Source organism: Bombus pascuorum, chromosome 1 (genome assembly GCF_905332965.1).
Source record: "Bombus pascuorum chromosome 1, iyBomPasc1.1, whole genome shotgun sequence".
NCBI lineage: Eukaryota > Metazoa > Arthropoda > Insecta > Hymenoptera > Apidae > Bombus > Bombus pascuorum.
Genome location: NC_083488.1, coordinates 14,237,587 through 14,258,623, shown reverse-complemented (window position 1 = coordinate 14,258,623; position 21,037 = coordinate 14,237,587). Strand labels below are relative to the sequence as shown.

The window sequence follows — 21,037 nt, the reverse complement described above, 5'->3', positions numbered from 1 at the left end:
TATTTGATATATGTTTACAAAGATTGGAATGTTATGTTTACTTGCTGACGTCGTTGATTTATTCAATCAGTCCAACAATGATTAAATGACCATTACTCGTAAAGTTAGATAGGTCGAGGATGATCAATTCTTTGTAGCCCAAAATCATCAGATATCACGCCAGTAGATATTTACTTGTGCGAAACTGCAAAAGAAAAAGTTTATCAAGCACAAATTAATTAGTAGAAAGGATTCGTGATTAATTTGCCGTAATTAGGGAAAATTAATAAGAAATTATTAATGAAATAAATTCTATTTCTCGCAGATGCTAGTTCTTCATTCATAATAGCGAGCAACATTTTGAAATGAAATTATAACAAAAATCTATCTAACGATAATCTACCCTTATGTGGTATCGAACGAGAAGGCAGTTCGTTGTCTTTCCTTATTTTTGTTATAGTATTTTAATAAAGCATTTAAGAAGTTAAGTTTATATGTATAACATTTCTTTCTTACAGGAATATATTCTTTCCTTACAGGATATGTTGGTAAAGTTTAGCTGGGTAAAACTGAGATACTCTGTGCATTTGCTACATGTAGAAGTTTGGATGGTAATCTCTCCTTCACTTTCAATAATGACAGATATAACATTAGCAAAATATATTTAACTGGCCATAATTAAGTCAAAGATAGTATTAAGATACCTATACGGGATCGAAAATCATAGTGGTCTAAATGAAAATTTCGAGAATTTAGGTTTAGTTAGAATATTTAAACTCTTAAAAGTATCATCTATTTAACTTTAATTTTATTCATGGCATGATGTACGTAATCATACTGGGGAATATTAAATACAAAATATTCTGTAGGATGCAAGAAGTATTAGCATAGTCTAATTTCTTAAAAAACGAATACAACGAATAAATATCTTAATACCAGTGGCGTGGGAATGTACGTAAATCAAATAGAAAATTCTTTAACATAAATATTCATCTGTTTTCTGTTAATATTTAATAGTTTCACCTATGATCAAGGAGTTACGTTTCCTTTGTCAATTTTAAAATATAATTTCCAAGTGATCGTTTAATCGATCAATAAGAAATTCAGTAAATAAGAGTTCAGTAGTGACGTGCTTCACAGGTCTCGTTATAATTCATTTTTACATGCATCACGACCTAGTCTTTTACCCCTTCTTCTTTTGCCGATCTGCTTCCCCCATCGAGCGGTTCGAGTTTCAATTTTACAGGGTATTCGTATCTTGTGGAGGGGCAGACGAAGAAGATCGAGGTTTTGGTCCTCCTAGTGGCCAGTTTGCCCGACAGATGATCAGTTTTTGGTTCGCGGCTTCTCCTTCAACATCTGCTCCTCTCGAGAAAACGCTATTCCAGGAACTTCGAAAGGTTCGCCAAGCAGAAAACAAGCACGGGGGCGGAAGTGAGTTTCGACGCTTCTCCGACCGAACAGAGAGAGAATCTGGTCTAATCTTAAGGATTTGAGGTGATGTCTTATTCTACTTACGTACTGGAAACGTGTGAAGTTTGACTTATTAATCGAAAAATTTACGAATGACATTTTACGATCCTGAAAAAGTTGGTTAAGTTTCGTTATGTGTTTTCAATCAAGTTTGTCTAAATTTTCATTTTTAACCGTTCACTGATTTCTCTCTTTTTTCTAAGAAACAATCTTTTTGTTCGTTTTACAGTTGGTTTGGAAGAAGATAGAAAAATTAGTCAACATGTCGAACATAATTCGTTTGGTAGTCAACAACTACAATGAAATCTTGGAGGCTAACAAAGGTAATTGCGTGAACATCGTTCAACAGGAAGCTGGATGTCCAAAAGTTCGCTCTTGCGAATAGAGTTCTTTCTTTTCGCGTCACGTCAATCAGCTTTATTCACTAAAGTCAAAGTAACCTACTTTATGAATAATACAGGAAAGACTCATCTTTTCTTTAATATTTCAAATCAATAGCAATGTTAATTCATGCAAATTCTACGTAAAAACGACGAAAAGGTCTCGACACGCTTTGTATGTAAAAAGGAATTAAAATAGGAAATAGACAAAATGTTTTCACTACAAAAATACTAGTCATCACTGAAAAATAATCTAAGGTATTCGATTAAACCGTGTTTTTTTTTTTTAGAAATAATGGTAGATTCCTGGCCAATGATGAGCTCCCCAGGACCTATGCTGTGCATCGTTGGAACCTACTTAGCGTTCGTTTTAAAAGTTGGACCGAAAATGATGGAAAAGAGGCCGGCATTTCAATTAAAAAACGTGCTGATCCTTTACAACGCGATCCAAGTGCTTTTCAGTATCTGGTTGACGCGTAAAGTAAGATTCATTAGAACAACTAATGAATTCAAATTATTTCAATTCCTAATTTCACCTGCTTTGGTAATTATTTCTCGTATGACTTTTAATAGGCTTTCGAACCGGGTGTTGCATCCCTCATACTCTCACCTAAATGCAATAACGCGAATCGGCCACTTACGGATTTGGGAATTCAAACCACGGTAGGTTTACCAAAAAAAATACATAAATAGCCGTAGTGCCCAATTTGTTAATTGTATGGTGTAATAATAAGTTTTACGTGAAATAGGTGACAAAAGCTGCCTGGTGGTATTTCATCGCAAAATTAGTAGAACTACTCGATACAGTGAGTTCAATATAATCAGTTATACGAAGTGTAATTATTTAATACAGTAGAATTCCATTTTTCTGAATTCGCTAAGGAACAAACAATTCATATAACTGGAGTTCACCCATTTTCCTCGCTATTCATTACTTTTTGTCCATGTAGTAGATTCAATCAACAAAGGTATAATCGATCATCAATTAAATTAACGATGATTTCGTTCGGATAGTTAATAGTTCAGATAAATAATACTCTACTTTATATACGCGAATACGATTTTTCAATTTTTCTATCACCTCAAAGGTATTCTTCGTTCTCCGAAAAAAACAAAACCAAGTGACTTTTCTACACGTGTACCACCATACGCTGACCGCGGTATTCTCATGGTGCTATCTGAAATTTCTCCCCGGAGAGCAAGGTGCTCTAATTGGTTTCTTGAATACCTTCGTGCACATTGTCATGTACTCATACTACCTGATAGCAGCTCTTGGCCCGCAATACAAGAAATACTTGTGGTGGAAGAAATACATGACCTGGATCCAGCTGGTAAATATTTTCACCAAACAATGCATCGACGCTTTCTTCCGAACGCAATACCTACACTAACCGTGTTTTCTACGCCGCACCAGGTGCAGTTCTTCCTGATGCTCGGCTACCAAGTGATGATTCTTGCGATGGATTGCAAAGTACCAAAGGCTCTTACGTATTTCTTTATTGCCAACACGATAATCTTCATCTACTTGTTCGGCAACTTTTATCGAAAGTCGTACACGAAGAAGCAAGTTTAATATCTTCTAAAATCATCAATGTGACGCCTTCGTCGATCGAAATGGTGAATGAACGAAAATCGGAAGTCATCCGACCTAAAGATAAAAACTTAAAAAAGAAAAAAAAAGAAAACGGTAAAGGAAAAAGAAGTTCATTAACGCAAGAAAGTCGAATAAAAGGAATAAAGAGATGGAGGAACGTTCGTATATGAGGACATAATAAAACGACAAAAGACCAGAACGAAGCAGTTCTAATTAAGAAAACGATTTGAATTCAAGGTCCCATCGATTGGACCGATTTCGATGAATCTAATTTGAAATTCCAATAAATAACGAGTTCCGTTCGTGATCTAGGCCAATAGGTCCAATGAGCATACGATGTCTTAGGAAGGATACCGAGACGATTCGTCGGAAGCTGGAGAAAGTACAATGAAATCTTGACTGAACCCAAATCCCTGGGGGCGATCTCTGTAAAACGAGGTGGGCTATTATTCAGGAAAAAGTCGAACAGAGAAGGCGCTGTATCTTCTCTAGACGACTGTCACACGTGAGCACCGAAGAACGGTAATTGCTTTCTCCTCGGAAAGCAAGACCCTGCGTCTACCGCTTCTGTTTCAACTTTTAATCGATTGACTCTTCGATGAATTCCTATCTGGAGGAACTCATCACAAGTAGTATATTTCTGAAATTATTTTTTGTTTTCTCTTTCTTTTTATTCCTAAGATTTGATGATCTTTTAAATTAATTTTTAAATTAAATAGCTTTTGCCTTGCCGACTTCGCAACTCTGTACGATATTTGGCTTTCACTGAAATCGTTTCGTTTTAACTCGGATGGATAAACTGTCCTATGAAAAATCCTTTTTTATACAAGAATGTTGGCTAAGATTAATTTTCATTTTGCATTTTGTGAATCAGTTTCGTAACTACAGTTACGTGATATTGACAAATGATTTCAAAATCATGTATCTAGAAATAGCAATAGCATTATTTACCTTATATATATATGGTATATATATATAACTACGATTAGACGCGTCACAATATTATAGACTATTCGATATATCATGAGACACCGAAGAAAAAATATTTTGTTGATTCGTTTGAAAACGCGAACAGTCATTTACTTGTGTTTTGAACGAATCAACGAATTTTAAACGCATATCTGTCACGCCTGATGCAACAGTGTGCAACATAAGCAGAAATGTCGCCGTTAATCATGGCATATGTTAATATTCTGCATATTTATAGAAGTCGATCACAATTAAGACATGTAAATACACAATGTTATTATTTATTCATAACTTTTTAGACGAGTTAACAAAAGGAGGATCTCAATACAGCTGTTAAATCTTAATGCAACGTTCAAAATAAGTTTTGGATTCTTCCATCTTTAAAAATAATGTTCAATGGAAATGTATATGGATTTGATCTATTATGATGCAAATCACGATCGCGAAACGGCACTGTAGCAACTAAAAGCAATCAAGGAACATAAATTGTATTTAAGATAAAAATCTTTGGATAATTCCTTCTTTCTTTCGAACATTCGGACAATTTATAAATTTTTAAATATCTATCTTAATATAAGAGGTAATCCCTCAAGAGTCATTTTACAAAAAGATTATTACATGAAGTTGTATTAAAATTCAACGAGTCAAAGTTAGATCTCTCTTCTTGTGACGTCTACTTTCATTCTTCTTTTCCTTTTCTTTCATTTCCCAAATAAATCGTTGCTGTTAACAGTAACTAAATACCAGATTCTAACATTCTTGCAAACAGAATTTCATAAAGTTGGCCAATAAGTAATTTCTCTTTCATAAATGTGTTTCTTTTTTTAACACATTATGCAGCTAATGATAATTAATATTTTTTCTTTATATAGACATAGTAAGTAGCAAAACATACAGAAAATTTCAATGAAAAACGTACAAACGAAAAATAACGTAATCACGAATATAAACAAATCATCGTTATGATTGTTTTTCTCGCATGTATGATTAGGAAATTGATTCGTGATACAATATTTATGTTCAAATATAGCTTGCAAAACGTGCTGCGAAGGAAACATTGTGAAAAAAATAAATAGCAGCTGTCTTACAATATATCTAAATGTAATTGGAAACTGTAAAATTCAGTGAAATTCAACGATTAATTTCCACTAATTAAAAATGAGATTTCTGCAACGAGACAGATACGAAGCGAACTTAAAGCCACTTTCTTTGTCTTCGTTACTTCATTATTAAACTTTATTCTTGTTAACACTTAAATATGTATTATGTGGCTCGCAAAATAATTCCTAGTCCTAATAGTAATTCTAAGTCCGCACAAACTTTTTCCTTGGCTTTTCATACTCCAACAAATATTTTCGACGTTTCAGTCATTGGAATTTTGCTAATAAGCAACCATAAATCAACCCTTCTTTTAATTATATCGTGTTAAAAAATTCTTGAAAGATCGTGTTTATTCTTCAAATTACACTCATTTATAACTGCAAGATCAACATTCCTTTCAATTTAAATAATAAAGATTTGAGCGAAGCGCGTAACAAAAGACCGAAATGTTTGACGTAACTCGCATTTTTTTGCCTACAATTTCACAGTCTACACCATGACAAATCGATTCTGAAAGAGTGGTTCGCTAAAATCTGTAGACAAAAAACGGGACAAGTTACGATGCTTAAACAGGTATGAAGCTGGAATTCAGGAGATTTCAGATTTATTTTCAGAGATACACTGCGTTTCTCCTTGAGAATTATTTCGTACTTGTTCGTTTGCGGGTGAAAAAGTCCACTGGATCCCTCACTGTTTTGCGTCATTGTAAGAAACGGTACGTTGATTCATCAGCGATAATCAATATAAAATTTTGATTATTTACTCGACCTGAATGTATTTGCAGCTTATACTTATTTGATACCCTTTACAAAAACTCTACATCGTAAAATGGAATGTATAAAATACTTTAGATTAATTAATAATTACATAGAAGATCGAAGAAGTTGGCAGCCTTGTTAAAACATCGTGCCGTTTAAATGACTGTCATAAGGCTTATATTCGATAATACTATCTAGATAGTCTTAATCGGATAATAAACTGACGATTGAAATGATTGAAATTATACTAACATTAAAACCAACCAGTCAATTTCATACCCGTCGTAATATATTGTAAGTCTACATACTTCAGAAGAACGATCTATTCTTTTCACTCAGTATTTATCTAATACTGTCTAATTGGGCACGAAAACTAAAAATTAGTCCAATGAAGCTGTATTTTCAAATTCAATCGTCAAACGATTAGTTAGAATATTTTCAATATTAATCTATAAAATATTATATTAATCTAAGATAAATTCAGAAAATACACCACCCTTTTTGATTAAGGATTAATAACAAATTTGGCTTCATATTGATTAAAACGATTAATTTTTTTATTACAATAATACACTCATATACTATGAAAAGCAAAAGCAGTTCTCAATTTTTCTTATACAGAGTCCACAAAAATTAAAAAAAAGTGATACGTTGCTAAAATGGCAGCTCTCCTACATCTTATGGGAAAGATGCCACAAGAACTAATTCCTGTTCTTTAAATTCTTTTTCTGTGTTTACTAATTGATAAGAAGCCATTAAATAGTAAAATAGGTCTTGTCTCCATTCCGCTTGTAACAAGCATTGCATAATATCTCATATATATAAAATTTTTAAATAATTTTTTGTACAGTTATTGCTTTAATGGTTCACAAATGCAGACTTGTACACTGAAAGTCAAGCAGGTACTAACATATTTTTTCATGCACACAAGCAAGGTTACGACAAGACGCAACAAATACAATTCTCTTTCTTCGATTAGAAGATATTACAAGTGTGGCGTTTTTCTTGTGAATTTACCTTATGTAACTTCAATTAAAACTCTCACGCGTCTTTCCCCTTTCTGATCAATTCCTATCGCTAGTAATTACTCTAAATCTACATTATTGAACGGTTATAATTGACGCATGCAGTTAAAGACTCCGTAGATGACAGTCTGTACGCAAACGATCAAAGAGAAACGATCGATTTTATGCGCAAATATGCACTTCTTCCCCATTATCGCCAAGAGACGCGACATGAAACAAAGGAAACAAGTTTTTCCGATTTTCCTAGGGAATTTTCAAGAAATCTTTGAGGTTGTAAAATTCAGTTCCTATTGTTCATGGAACCATTGACATTGAAGGATCAAAAACACAGTCACTGTGAATGTAAATCCATTCAAACATCCCATAGTCGATTTTCTTCTTCTCGTTGCTTTTTTCTTACTCATGGAATTCTAGACTAGTTCGTTTTCCTTTTTCCATTTTGCGTGTTCCCATTTGCCACTTTTTTCGCGACTCTATTCTCTTTGCCCTCTATCGATTTCGAATAGTTTTCGTTATACTTATATGCGTTACTGTAGAAATCGGCGAACAAGAAGTAGAAGAACATCGCGTTTGGCAGAATTATGATGAGCGACCATTTTGGGTAGTCACAGTCGTAAATGAGCAATTGGCAGCTGTGCAGAAACGCCAAGCAGAATTGACCCTGTTTAACATAATGAGAAGTGTCTATTGCATCTATCTATATGAATGAAACCATGGTATTTACGGCTATTCAGGAAACTCAGAGTAAACATGAAAAATAACGCATAAAGGAAAGATGTTCACCATTTGGAGAGTCGTGATGTATTTCTTCCACCATAGATATTTCTGGTACTGAGGTAGTAATGCAGCTAGCAAGTAGTACGTGTACATGATAATATGCACGAAGCTATTAACAACGCCTGGAAGAAAACGATCTGGACGTAATTAAGTGAAGAACGAGAATTTAATGTTTTAATATTAATTCGTTCGAGATCGGTACTCAGACATTAAGTTGCGCAATACCTTTTCATTAGTTCAGGTCTGAAGATCTATCAGGTAATAAATCAAAAGAAAATTATAAAAGGCAAAAAATATATATTAACTTGAAACATTATATTTTTAAAGACAGTCGCTCGGTTGGAAACTGAATTGTAAATTGTTTGAGGTATAAAATAATCGCTGATTCTAAAATCAAGTAAAAAATGAGTATTTATAGCCAGAGTTATCGATTTAATGAAATGCGAATTAATTACAACTGCAAAAGCCATTTAACTATTAGCGGCAGTCTTGTTAAAATACACCGATTTCCAATGTATTAAGGAAACGTAAACTTTACCTATGAACGTGCCATGTCCACCCGGATAATATTTGGTAGCGCCCCAAGAGGCCATCGGCATTACAGTGTGATGATATAAATGAAGAAATGTGATTTGGTTCTCTTTCTTTCTTAGAACGAAGAATATTGTGTCTAGAAGTTCCGACAGCTTCGCCAAAAAATAAATATATACACCTCTGGCGACCTACGATAAATTTATATTTAAAGTTGAAAAATAAAATTCGTAATAAGAGTCAAATGGAAATTAGAAATGGTAAGAATACCCTAAGTGCGTCTGGCGAGTTAGAATAGTCAACAGATTGACACTTCCAACTGTACTTTCGAAGCCAAGCTGCGTCCAGACCTTCGTAAAATAGCCAAAAGCTGAGGAGAACTTGCAGGAAATTGTAGAAGACTAGAATTTTCTTTAATTGGTATGGTTTTCTGTGCTCCATATGTCTCGGACCCCAAGATAGGATGAAATACAAATATCCGATTATAATACTAGCACCAGGTACGGGTGATGGTATGAGGAACCAATCTCTTGTCCGAGGATCTGAAAGAGGAAATCAATATACAACAGGAGAATCAAAGAAAATAATCATCGAAAAAAGATATTATTTCTTACCCGATAGATCGTGAAACACATAGTGATAAAATCGAACCACTGAGTTGTTGTAGATATTTGACATTCTGTCGATGTGAGGTGCGCTGCTCGTATTCATTGGAAGCCCGACTAAAACAACTGAAAATATAACAATTGTTTTATAAGATCGTGTAAAATTTCAAATATTATTTTGTTCTTTTATTAGAAACAAAAGTTGACCCTTTCATGCACAGTGTATATACACTGTAATATATTATAGTAAGATATTAATATATATATAATATATATATAATATATAATATATCTGTTTATATATGTATAAAACTGATCTCATGTTTTAGTACATTATGTCTTCTTTAGAAACCCATTCGGAAAAATGTGTTTCTGCTATTAACAATTAATTTAAAAACTGCAATAAGAATGAAAAGTTACAGCACAAAACAAAGTAACTGGCATTCCAATGCGCTAGACAGGCGCCTACTTAATTATTGTAGCGTTATCCCTACACCCCTGATATTTTTGTTATTCTATACTAATACTTGACAATGTATATCTAGAAATTGCTATTATCTATCGTTATTGAAGCATCAAGATAAAAGAATAAAGAAGAAGAAAAATTAATACCTAAATAATGATAATTAGCTTTAACCACAATATGTAGCAGCAATCAATTTTAGTTTTCGAGTTGTTTATTTCATTTCGTGATATCTAGTTGCGCAAGCAGATCGATCGGTTGCACAAATCTACATTCTCCCTCGTAATCTACATATGAACCGGTTCCGATCCTACCTTGCACGTTTCGGTGCACGATGGAAAAGAAGAGAAAACAGTGGCACGCTCGATTTCGCAGTCTTTAATGACAATATTTAAACTGTTCGTCCAATGGCAATGATCCACCATATAGAAAAATATCGTGTCATATTTTGCTACCTTATTTTTTTTCCACTTCTAGCTCATAGACATTGCTGTTCATACAGGAATTACAGACAAGATAGATGAAGTCGCTTTTACATTTTTAGTTTAAACTCTCCATCCATTCTTATTTTATATTGGCTACTACAATAAGATTTTAAAATAAAGTGTTTTCATTTGGTATACCTGTAGCTGCCTATTTAAAGCCTGTTTAGTATAGAAGTCTATTTGATTGTCTATTTAAACGACCGTTTCAAACCCCAGAACCGTTCGAATGCAATTTTACGATCGCTCGTAAAATTACGATCAACCTTTTCCTCTCGAAACAAGTAGAATAGAACGTAGCGGTCAGACAAGTTTTCCGTTGAAGAATATGTCAAGAATGATAGTTTAAGCAAGGACACTTTAAATATGTTGGTCTACTCTCTTCAAAGCCACAAACGATGGTAAAATTTAAACGGTTTGTCCTCGATGGCTTTTACTAGGCCTGCAATTTAACAATCGACAAGCAAATGGTGAATCACGAGTTCTAAGAGATTAGAGATTTTCGAACGATTCTTGGGGAATGGTAATGGGGGAGAGCGTGGATTTTCACTACGATGCGGTGTGTCGGAGGAAAGAAAAAATGAAGAACTGACGAAATTACAGTAATCGACCATCGATCATACGAAAGACCAAAGGTAACCTTTCATTAAATAAATTAACCGAACCTTGTTCATTCTCAACGAATTATATTAATTTTATATTTATTTTATTTTGTCTTTTACGTGATTTTATATTCATACATTTCACAATGACTTAGTGTTCTATCAAAAAGCAATAATAATTCTTCTTTTCATTTGTGAATAATTGCAGAAATTACACGGGACCTTTTGATAGAATTTTCTTCTGTTAAGTACCGTTGTTTGAAGAGCAATCTCATGTACACCGCTTTATAAAATCCTAGTTAATCCTGTGAATGCTTGATACAGTTAACGACATTCCTATTTCTTGGACACTTTTCCGACGTATAAAACCTCTATCCAAGAAATTGCCTGCGGAAACAGTTATCTAGTTATCTAGTATACAAGCAGCTCTGTCATCTTTTTCGAAGAAATTTCATCCTGCATACTTAATCGAACAAATGGATTGACAAAGATCGACTAACGTATCGCATATGTATCTCGAAAATATCATAACTCAAAATAATCCAGTATCGTTCATTAATTGGTGCATAAGAAGAAATTAAATATCCTTAGGAATTTTTTTAGATTTATGATAAATCCTTCTGAAAAATTCACAACGCTCATAGTTATTTATGTCAACGGTAATTACATAAATGATGATCGGTTACATTAGAAAGAAACTACGCATCAGTGAATTACTTTGTTTTCTCGTAAGGCTCCATCATAATGTCGTTTTTTACGATTTGTATGTAATATCAAGTAAAAAACATCGATTGGTATAATTAATAGAATGTTATTCGACTATGTTTATAATTATCGTAACCGATTAGATCGTTTGCATATTCGTATTAACTTGACATTCATGTTTTTTTCTCGCATTCCGAGATACGAACCATTCTATTACATGTTGCAATTTCCTTCCAATACTACCTAGTAATGACTTGCACTAGTTCGTAAACAGCCTGTCTTTTTTCATTGACTTCTGTACGCTCTAGAAAAATGTTCGAAACTGTAATATTTTCTGGAAATATCAATCAATGGGTTTTATTTCTTCATGTACAATATACAGGTTGATATACATTCTGTATATAGGGTATTCACGTTCATATTAGTTCCCAACGTCTCTATCGTAAACGATAAGCATCAGGAAAATATGAAAGAGGAGAAGTTGAGTAGTTCAAAGTAAACTACACGTTCGCATGTGCAATTTTGCAGTTGCTCTATTTTTTAACATTGAGACCTTTCGTTTTTTACGTACATCAGATCCTCTCATTATTCTACGAAAAAAAGTATTAGGATAACATTGGTCGAAAACTGATTAATTTGAGAGGTACTATAACTTTAATTTTGTAGAATTTATCATATGTAAGACAAAGAAAACGTAAATACAAGAGTACTACATTGCGTCTTACCTTGCTCTTCATATGATATTCTACAAAGTTAAAGTATATTATTTATATATATATTTATTTATTTATGTGTATATTTATATTTATATATGTATTGCATATGTATTTTTTCACTTACGAGGAAGATATTGTCAATATGCAATACACTTTAAATCATCCATCTTTTTCCTCTTTCAATTCTTCCTCATACTTATCGCTTACAAGAAAAACGCTGCAAACTAATAGCGCGAATTGCTTTACGTATAGACTCGTTAAATTACATGATTATTTAAACAGTATAATTAATTATCATATAATGCGACGTATAGATAGATGATATTGCCATGTTAAATAGTATGGACCGCAGAATTCTTCAGACAGCGTTGAATAAATCAGAGTAGCAATTACGAAAAAATCCTGACGGTTACTCAAAAAAATATGTAGATCTGTTTATAACATTCGAGGAAAATATATCATAGTTTACGTTCTTATATAAAATACAACTTTATTTAGCATTAGATATGCAAACAATAATATCAGTAACAAGTAACACTTTGGAACTCGTTATTCATGGAATAAATATGCAGCAGTTAGCAGAGCCATCCTATAGCCAGCAGAATATAATAATGGTAATCGACCGCAGGAGAATATAATTAAGAATACGACCAGGAGAATTCTCATTTTGTAGATCGCTTTAGTTTTATTTTAACATTTAAAGAAGATGATCATGAATGATAGTAATTGATACACACTGAGCTTCATAAACAGTCAAATATACGAATATTTCTCTATAAAAATGTAATACACAAGTCTAAGTATACAATACCTTTCCGCATTTCTTAGTACCAGCGAAATTATTAATTGCAAATTATTATCCCTTATGTATTTTCTATTATTAAGTATTCTTATCCGTTCTTTTTTATCATTATTAGAAACCATAAAATAAAAATATTAGAAATAATTAATTTTTCAAAATATATTTTGAGACTTATCTGTACACTTATTGCTAATTAGGTGATTGCGTCTCTGTTTTATTTTGACTTCCGAATTTATTCAAAAAATATCTCATGACTCGCTCTTTATACAGATTAATGTTCTATTATTATTTGATACTGTCAAATATTAAGTAAATCATTTGTAAATAATTTATTTCTTAAATAAAATGTATTAAAATGGACATCTCTTGACTCGAGCTTTACGCTCATCAATATTTCAACATTTTATTTCTACATAGAATACATAGAAATTTATACATAGTACGAGAACGAAGAATTCATAGATTATCCTTCAAATCGTAATCTCATTACTTGTTTCTATCATGTGTTATAGTCATCGTGGAAATAAATGACATTTTGAATTAGCGTTGGACAGCCGCTAATAAATTATCGTTCTAAAATCAAGAACCGTGGTAAATCTATTCTTTCAACCACAAATATCTCTGGCTCTCGCGTAATCGATATATATACAGTTTTTATTACTATACAATTTCGTAATCCTTTCTGATTTGTATTTATTTTTTACGCAATTATTAAAACATCGAGTGATTGGTCCAAAGTGAGAGTTGCCCATTATTATGATCATAACAATAATGATTTGAATGATTTATAATCATCTGTGATGGATTAAGTATCTTATAATAGTTACTTATGATTTAGATGATTTACAACAGGTGGTGATATATGACGATTTAAAGTGTCATGAACGATGTGTAAGATCTGTAAAGGGGATAGCAGGCAATGAATGATGATCGTGATGATAATTATGCATATACGTAATAACTAATCTAATTTTATAACTACAACGTTCTACCAGAATCCGTGCAATGACAAAGCGGAAAAGTTATTATGAAAAATAAAGTGGAAAAATATCCCGCAGCGATATTTACTACACATCGCTTCCTGCATCTCGGATCAGTCGCTCTTAATTTATTCGGTTAATTAAGAAAGAGATAGTTAGGCATAATATAGCCATAGCTAAGCGTTCAATCACAAACAGGCGAATAGCTTATCAACTCATCAATCTTCAGACTGATTCTAAACATCTCGTTCTCATTAAAAGCATGCTGAAGTGCAAATCACGTGAGAAATAGGAGTAAGGAAACAAGAGACTCTTAATTAAAGATCAGTGGGCATCAAAGACAAGTCTGGTATGACTGTTGGTTACACTGTACGATTATGAATGTCTCGAGATGTATGTCACCAGTTCATCTTCTCGTCAGCTCGTCTCGTTTCTGTGTCACATGCTGCCTCAGAAAATGCAGAAACCGGTTTCCGACACGGCGCGGTCTGCTCGAATTGCGGTCGTCGTACTTTTGATTTCGAGTCTTCTTTTATCCGGGCACATTCCCTGAGAAGCTTGCATATTGGTTTAATCGATTAATCTATTAGTCGCTTGCATATTAGCGATGTGGTCATAGGCGGTCTTATATCGTGGAGTTTATAGGATGATTCATAGTTCATAGTAGTAGCGAATGTCACATGATACTCTTTGTATTATATAATTGTTTATAAATAATAAGTAGAAATAAGTATGGAATTATAGAAAGAAAAAATAATTTATAATTGTAACTACGAATTTTAACCGACGTATTTTCCTTTATAAAAAACAAACTTTTCCGATTTTCCTGTTCAACGCATATGAGATAATATAAAATATCAGATATAATTAATATACCTCATAGTAATTATGAACAGCTACCCATCATTAAGGATAAGGTTAGAAACGATAAACTTCATAATATGCCAAAATTCATTAATAAGAGACAATTAATAATTAGGCCACAATTCAATCAAAACAATGGACAAAATAATATAACGGTGTAATAACATTTGTTTTCGTCGTCAACAGACAACTACGTACTCGACGTGAGGTTTACGCTAAAGAAGTAATCAATTTTGAATAGCAAGAAACGAAATCCATCACGATGTTTCAACAAGTTAAAAGACAAAACTCGTAACATCTATTACAATAATTTAATTCCTGGAACATCTTCAACACTTCCTACAACTAACATTCTTAAAACATGTAACGCATGTTGAAAACTGCATATAGCGGCACAGTGCCATTATTATTCCACGACATAGATGCACATTAAAAATATCTACTACAAAATATGCATCGTTTGCATTCAGGTAGTGCACATTATTTGCATCGGAACGATTTTACATTTACAAACATTTGTCTCCTCCAAGTTATACGAATAAAATAATACGAGTAGCGACATGCTTAACGTTATCCCCATAAAATATGACTCATTTCACAACATAGAATCGTCAGACGATATTTATTGCCGATTCAACTTTAGCATATAAACCTCGATATTCGCTTGATAGAAAACAACCATCATACGTTCGTTCTAACGGAAACGGTAAAGTTACGCTTCGAAAATTTGCGGTCGCTAAACCAGAGAACGCGAAATGGAAATTCATAACCGCGACCCATGCACCTTTCCCTTGTATTTGTCTCGTTTTTTTCTTGCGTATCTCGCGCGCTCGGAATTATGCCACTGATCAGCTGACTTCTTACAAATAAGATCATTTTCGAAATAACGATCCTTAGTTATACATTCTGTGCGTATCTAACTACTTGCTTTTAAGAATTGAGATCATGTAAGACTTAACTTTCTGCCTCGCGATGACCATGTTTCACGGCGTTTTGCGATTTATCTTCGCGGAGGTTTCGTAAACTCGTTCCGTAGATGCACAATATAATCTCTTGCAACGTTACGATCGATGACGACGATAAATACGCCTGCAAAACGTTGCGAAAATGTTACGAATTCATCCTGGAAATTTTGGAAATGTTCGAAAGGAAAGAAAGCGAAAATCTTGAAAGGAAAGAAAAGTTTAAGGAGATCGAAAATTGGTTCGATTATTTGGCTCATTTAAGACATTCAGTTTAAGAGGAAGCAAACCGATATAACATAGAATTCCACAAATATCTTTGTTTATCCACAAAAATTATTGTTTGAAATCTATCTTAAAATTTACAATTATTTGTATTTATTTCTTTGTAATTAAGAAACTTGCAGAAGTAAATTATTTGTTTTTTTTTTTTTTAGAAATTGGATACTAACCATGTATTTGAATATTCGAATTGAAAAGGTACAGGCGATCAATCTTCTGAGAGATTCATATTATTATGTTCTTCTGGATTTGACATTTTAACAGATTAATCACTCTGACGCGACTGTACAAAATTGCTAAAGGAAACATCCACATACACATTTCTATTCAATCAAGTAAACACGTTGACATTCTTCGTTTCATTTCTAGTCAAATCCCGATTGAACAACCGCATGACAATTGCGATCTCCCATTTGATACGCGATCGTACGTTTTGGATATACGCGTTTTGATGAAAGGAACGAGATTCCATGCACATAAACAACAAATTAACTGCAAGCATGCTGCTACAATATAGATAAGAAGTAAACAAAGAGATTTATCAACCAGCTACTTACGTATACTCATTCTTATATTCATTGAATTAGGAAATAAATTGTTCAAAGTATCGAATTAAATGCCATACCTCAAGAGTCAAATTCTGTTTAAATTGTAATTCTTAGGTTTTAGAACGGCGGTTGCATGAAAAATATTTATCTATTAATTTAGAAGCATGCGGATATTGATATACGAATAAAAAATAATTGGTTCTTCTCGAATATTGTATTGCGTGTTAATAGGTTACATATATTTCAATAACAATCATTTTCAAGCGCGTTATTCAAAAGATAAATAATCTAAGAAAAAATTCATGAATATTACCAAAGAATTTACATCCGTGAATTACAAACTCGAGTAAATTAATTAACCAATCGATCTATTAACATACTGAGATATATACATACTAGATTGATAATCAGTTATATACACTATAAATATACATAGTAAGTATGTTTTAATATAAAAGTAAATCAAACTCGATTGAGACATTCGTGTTTTGATAATCGTTTCGAAAAGCCGAAAATTGAAAGACCGAAGTACGACGAATATAAAAAGAAGTAATGTACAACGCTTAAAAATGAACCAATGTCGACTCATTTTTAAAAAATGTAAATTTATCAAACAAAAAGGAATTTAAATTAATGTAATGGCGTTTTGTTGAAAATTCGGTTCAAAAATCAGGCAATGTCAAAAAATTTTTGCGAACTCTTTGAAGTTTCACCTCCTATTCTTGAAAAGTGAATATTAATAAAAAAAAGAGTTTCAATCGATCAAGTGACGCATTGCTCCTGAAACTATGTCCGCTACGCTTTCTTCTTGTCAGCTATTTTTATTTTTATCGGTGTCGCGCGAGCGAAAAGGATTGCAAGAACGCGAGCAACCATTTTCGTTGCCATTGGCAGTGAAGCACGAACATAAGTAATACGATAGTTCTTTATACGAAATTTGTGAAATTGTTACGCGAGCACTCGCGTTCGACCTGCGCGAAAGTAGGAAGTAGATAGGATAAATTTATTGGATTTCATTAACTGGGATCAGTATGTCTGAGTTAACTTATACAAAGACAACCTATACTTCGTACACCTACATACATACTGCGTCTATAATGAAATTGAAATATAATTAAAAAGATAAAATTGAAATTTCAGTTTGCGAAAAGCAACTTAAATTTGATTCAATATGACGGAATTTCTAGGACCAATTAATTAAAATTTAGGTAGGAATTATCATTAGCAGGAACAAAAGTAGGTGTGCATTTCCTACATCCTTCCCTTTCCTCCTTTTCTATCTTATAACCTTCTCCCTACTCATCCTCTACTGTCACATTTCTTTTTTATAGATATTCTTTATAGATATAGAAATTTCTCAAGTCCACCAAAACAACATAATTTGGATATTATTATAAACATACACACTACATACATATGTATTTTTGTGGATATAAAATATCTTTATATATCTCAAGAAAAGCAATAAAATGAGTAGAAATTTCTCCTCATCAATAGCTTATATGTACAATGTATTTAATTTAAAAATACTTATGAAAAGATTTTGCACGTATCTACTATAATCAACGAACGATTAGCTTGACGACCTATATTTAACGCTGGCATTCAAGCATTCTCTAACACATGTAGTCCTATATTTACATTCCTATATTACAATTCTGTATGTTTTAGATGCAATCAAAAAGACCTGCTCTATATTCATTGAAAAGATAATTAAATAATAAACAATTGACGAGTGCGTGAAAAGTATTATTCAGATCGATAATACAAAATTAATTCCATAAGCTCGTTTCAATGAATAAAGTCAGTAAAGAAAGGCCTCCCTCTAATGCCATTTATTGTCTATGTTCCTGTTTTTGCTCTCTTTTACTTCTTCGAATCTTTTCTCGTTCATTACGTTAATCGATGCAGAAGTGAAATTTCTCATTTAATCTATATCCTTCGGTCTATTAAGGCAATTGACTCATTTTGCGGAAACGACGTGTATTAAAATCATATGGAATTTCTAAATAATTATACGATTGTGATTCAAGAGTCGAAAATGAAAAATAAAAAAGGCGATGGTGAAAATGAAGAATAATTTTTACAACCCATACTTGAATAATAATTTGAAAATTTAAAATGCTGGGCATGTCAACAACATATTTAATATACTGCTTTGTAATTTCGATTGCAATATTTATACTCATGAAATATTAAACGCTGTTATTTTATGTCCCCTCTCTTAGTCACTTTGTTTCCATTTTTCTTGTAAAATGAACCAGAGGGAACGCTTATAACAGCACACGTAATTATTGAACAGCTTTAAGAGGAAATAGCGAGAATTACTTCAATACAAATCGTGTTGCCAGTCATGTAATACTTCGCGTTCATTGGAAAGTGCGAAATGTGAAATCATAACCTAAACCTGTTAAGCGTTTACACGGTTCCTACCTTATTCTCATTTCCGTCTGAAAAGAGATACACGCAATTTATATATATTTTGCCATAAAAGATATTTTTGCACGAGAATATTGGTCACTTGTAAACGAACATTCTGAATAACATGGAAAATTTTCACGGGGGTAGATATTGCTCCATTCCGCTTTGACAGGATCAAAAAAGGTTCGTTGAGAATGCAACTGGAGTGAAATCTATAATGAATGCAAAGATTCCGTACACGAAAAAGAATACGAGAATTGAAAGTTAAACAAAGAAACCTCTCGAGGCTGCTTACGACGCTCGTACTTATATTAGAGCGGTATAAAAATACTGTTTAAAGAGAAAAACGAGAAACTTAAAGATTATGACATTCTCGATTTCACGTGGCAAGGTCAAGATCTCAACTGGCACTTTCTAAATGAAACTTAACGACAACTATGTCAGTTAGTTTAAATGACTGAAAATCATAGCGATGTAAGCGCATTTTTCACAATGAAATTTAAGAAGGCAATGTTTTATTAAGAAAGCGATCGTTATTTTTCTTTGTACTACGATTTATGAAGTTGAGCTTCTGAATGTAAACGTAAATCAGTTTACCGCTATTTCCCATAAAGTAGCAATCTATGTTCATTATTACAAAAAGTTGATTGTACCTTTTTAATTTATGAAAACGTATCGTGATAGAGAATAGAGGTTGTTATAACTCAATTAATTATAAAAGTAAAGATTTAGATAAAACCTATGAAACTAAAACTTTTAGATGATACATTCAGATTCTCAAAGTGATACGAAATACATATTCGTGTAATAAAATGGAAAATTTCATACAGAGTTATTTTATCGCGACATGTGTATTGTTTCCTGTTTCGTAATGCGTATATACTCGCCGTGACAACGTGTGAGAACAAATCGCTTGTCCTCACCCAACCTAGCTAAAACCTCAAAAATTCAATTATCCCTCTTTGATCAAAATCTCGTTATTAGAAACAAAACGAAACATAAGGTCAATGAATATTACATCTCGAACGAGGAGGAAGCATTGACCTCTTCTAAACGTGTTCTTGCACTTTCGTGCTTATGTAACTCTCGTGATATACGTATATCCCTACAATATACAATACAACCTGCATGATTCGCACGACCTTGATGAATGTACTTGCACGCACACATTTTTCCCTCGAATGACATGTAGAATTTCGAAGAAGGTCCGTTTACAGCACGTTCGAATGAAATGGAAAGTAATTTGACTGGATCAGTAAACCTACCTAGTTCACCGCGGAGAACCACCGGTCACACGAACGGACAACAGTTCCATGTCTTTCCGGTTTATACGCGGAAATTCTTGGCAATATCGTGTCGGTTCGAGATCGTGCCGAGTTCGAGCGCCGAGATGCGAGAGACAACCCCGGAACCGACTGTAAACAAGTCCCAAGGCTTCGTTACGTATCACTGTCTACAGGTTAGAGTGAAATTGCAACGTGTGACGCGTAACTAGATTTCTAGTTAGAACTCTGGTCGTTCACCTGTAGAGAATTGTCTAGAGGAAACGAAGAAAGACGAGGAACCGACGTTCTAGGAAACAGAGATACCAGCCGATCAAGTGGAAAGGAACTTTACTGGATTATGATCTTCATAAATCTCGTGTATCTAACCTGATTTGTAAAACTAGAGCTAAGTGAAATCGCAATGTAGATTAAATAATTTAAAATATTACATTTTGAATTTTTACGAATATGGAATAAGATTTTTTAAATTAAATCTTATAGATGAAATTTGAAGATTTACTATTTGAGGATAAAAAAAAGAATTTAAAAAATCGATAAGAAATCAAAAATGTATAAAGGACAAGTGTGTTTTAATGTTTGCAAGGAACGATGGCGAAAGAACTCAATGTCTGAGCTCATTCTAAAATTTCGTTCTCACTGGCATCATATGCTGGCTAATATCAATTTCTTAGTAACGGGATTACGAAGATAAGTGACCGATGAAACGTACAGAAAACCGGTCGGCAACATCGC

General features: G+C 33.0%; 2 protein-coding genes across 4 annotated transcripts in view; one reads left to right on the top strand and one right to left on the bottom strand.

The window, feature by feature from the left end:
- The first annotated feature begins 1,264 nt into the window (after positions 1–1,264).
- Positions 1,265–3,534, top strand: LOC132905720 (elongation of very long chain fatty acids protein 7-like). The gene is made up of 7 exons (XM_060957322.1): positions 1,265–1,476; positions 1,682–1,775; positions 2,123–2,313; positions 2,406–2,495; positions 2,582–2,638; positions 2,921–3,163; positions 3,247–3,534. Exons 2-7 carry the CDS (start codon positions 1,715–1,717, stop codon positions 3,403–3,405), a joined length of 801 nt encoding a protein of 266 aa, XP_060813305.1. The 5' UTR covers positions 1,265–1,476; positions 1,682–1,714; the 3' UTR covers positions 3,406–3,534.
- Positions 3,535–5,828: 2,294 nt separating this feature from the next.
- Positions 5,829–21,037, bottom strand: part of LOC132905662 (elongation of very long chain fatty acids protein AAEL008004-like) — a 51,717-nt gene continuing 36,508 nt past the window's right edge. For all 3 annotated transcript variants that reach the window (XM_060957195.1, XM_060957213.1, XM_060957205.1), the window contains exons 2-6: positions 9,202–9,318; positions 8,858–9,129; positions 8,595–8,778; positions 8,063–8,178; positions 5,829–7,940 (exon numbers count right to left, since the gene is read on the bottom strand). In XM_060957195.1, coding sequence (XP_060813178.1) covers positions 7,695–7,940; positions 8,063–8,178; positions 8,595–8,778; positions 8,858–9,129; positions 9,202–9,298 — 915 coding nt within the window. In that variant the 5' untranslated portion in view covers positions 9,299–9,318 and the 3' untranslated portion in view covers positions 5,829–7,694. The remainder of the gene's footprint in view (positions 7,941–8,062; positions 8,179–8,594; positions 8,779–8,857; positions 9,130–9,201; positions 9,319–21,037) is intronic.

Excerpts from the sequence above, each read along its gene's own strand:
- LOC132905720 (XM_060957322.1), top strand. The coding sequence starts at position 1,715 with ATGTCGAACATAATTCGTTTGGTAGTCAACAACTACAATGAAATCTTG. Across the intron at positions 1,776-2,122 it reads AATCTTGGAGGCTAACAAAG|AAATAATGGTAGATTCCTGG; the intron begins GTAATTGCGTGA and ends TTTTTTTTTTAG. Across the intron at positions 2,496-2,581 it reads ATTTGGGAATTCAAACCACG|GTGACAAAAGCTGCCTGGTG; the intron begins GTAGGTTTACCA and ends TACGTGAAATAG.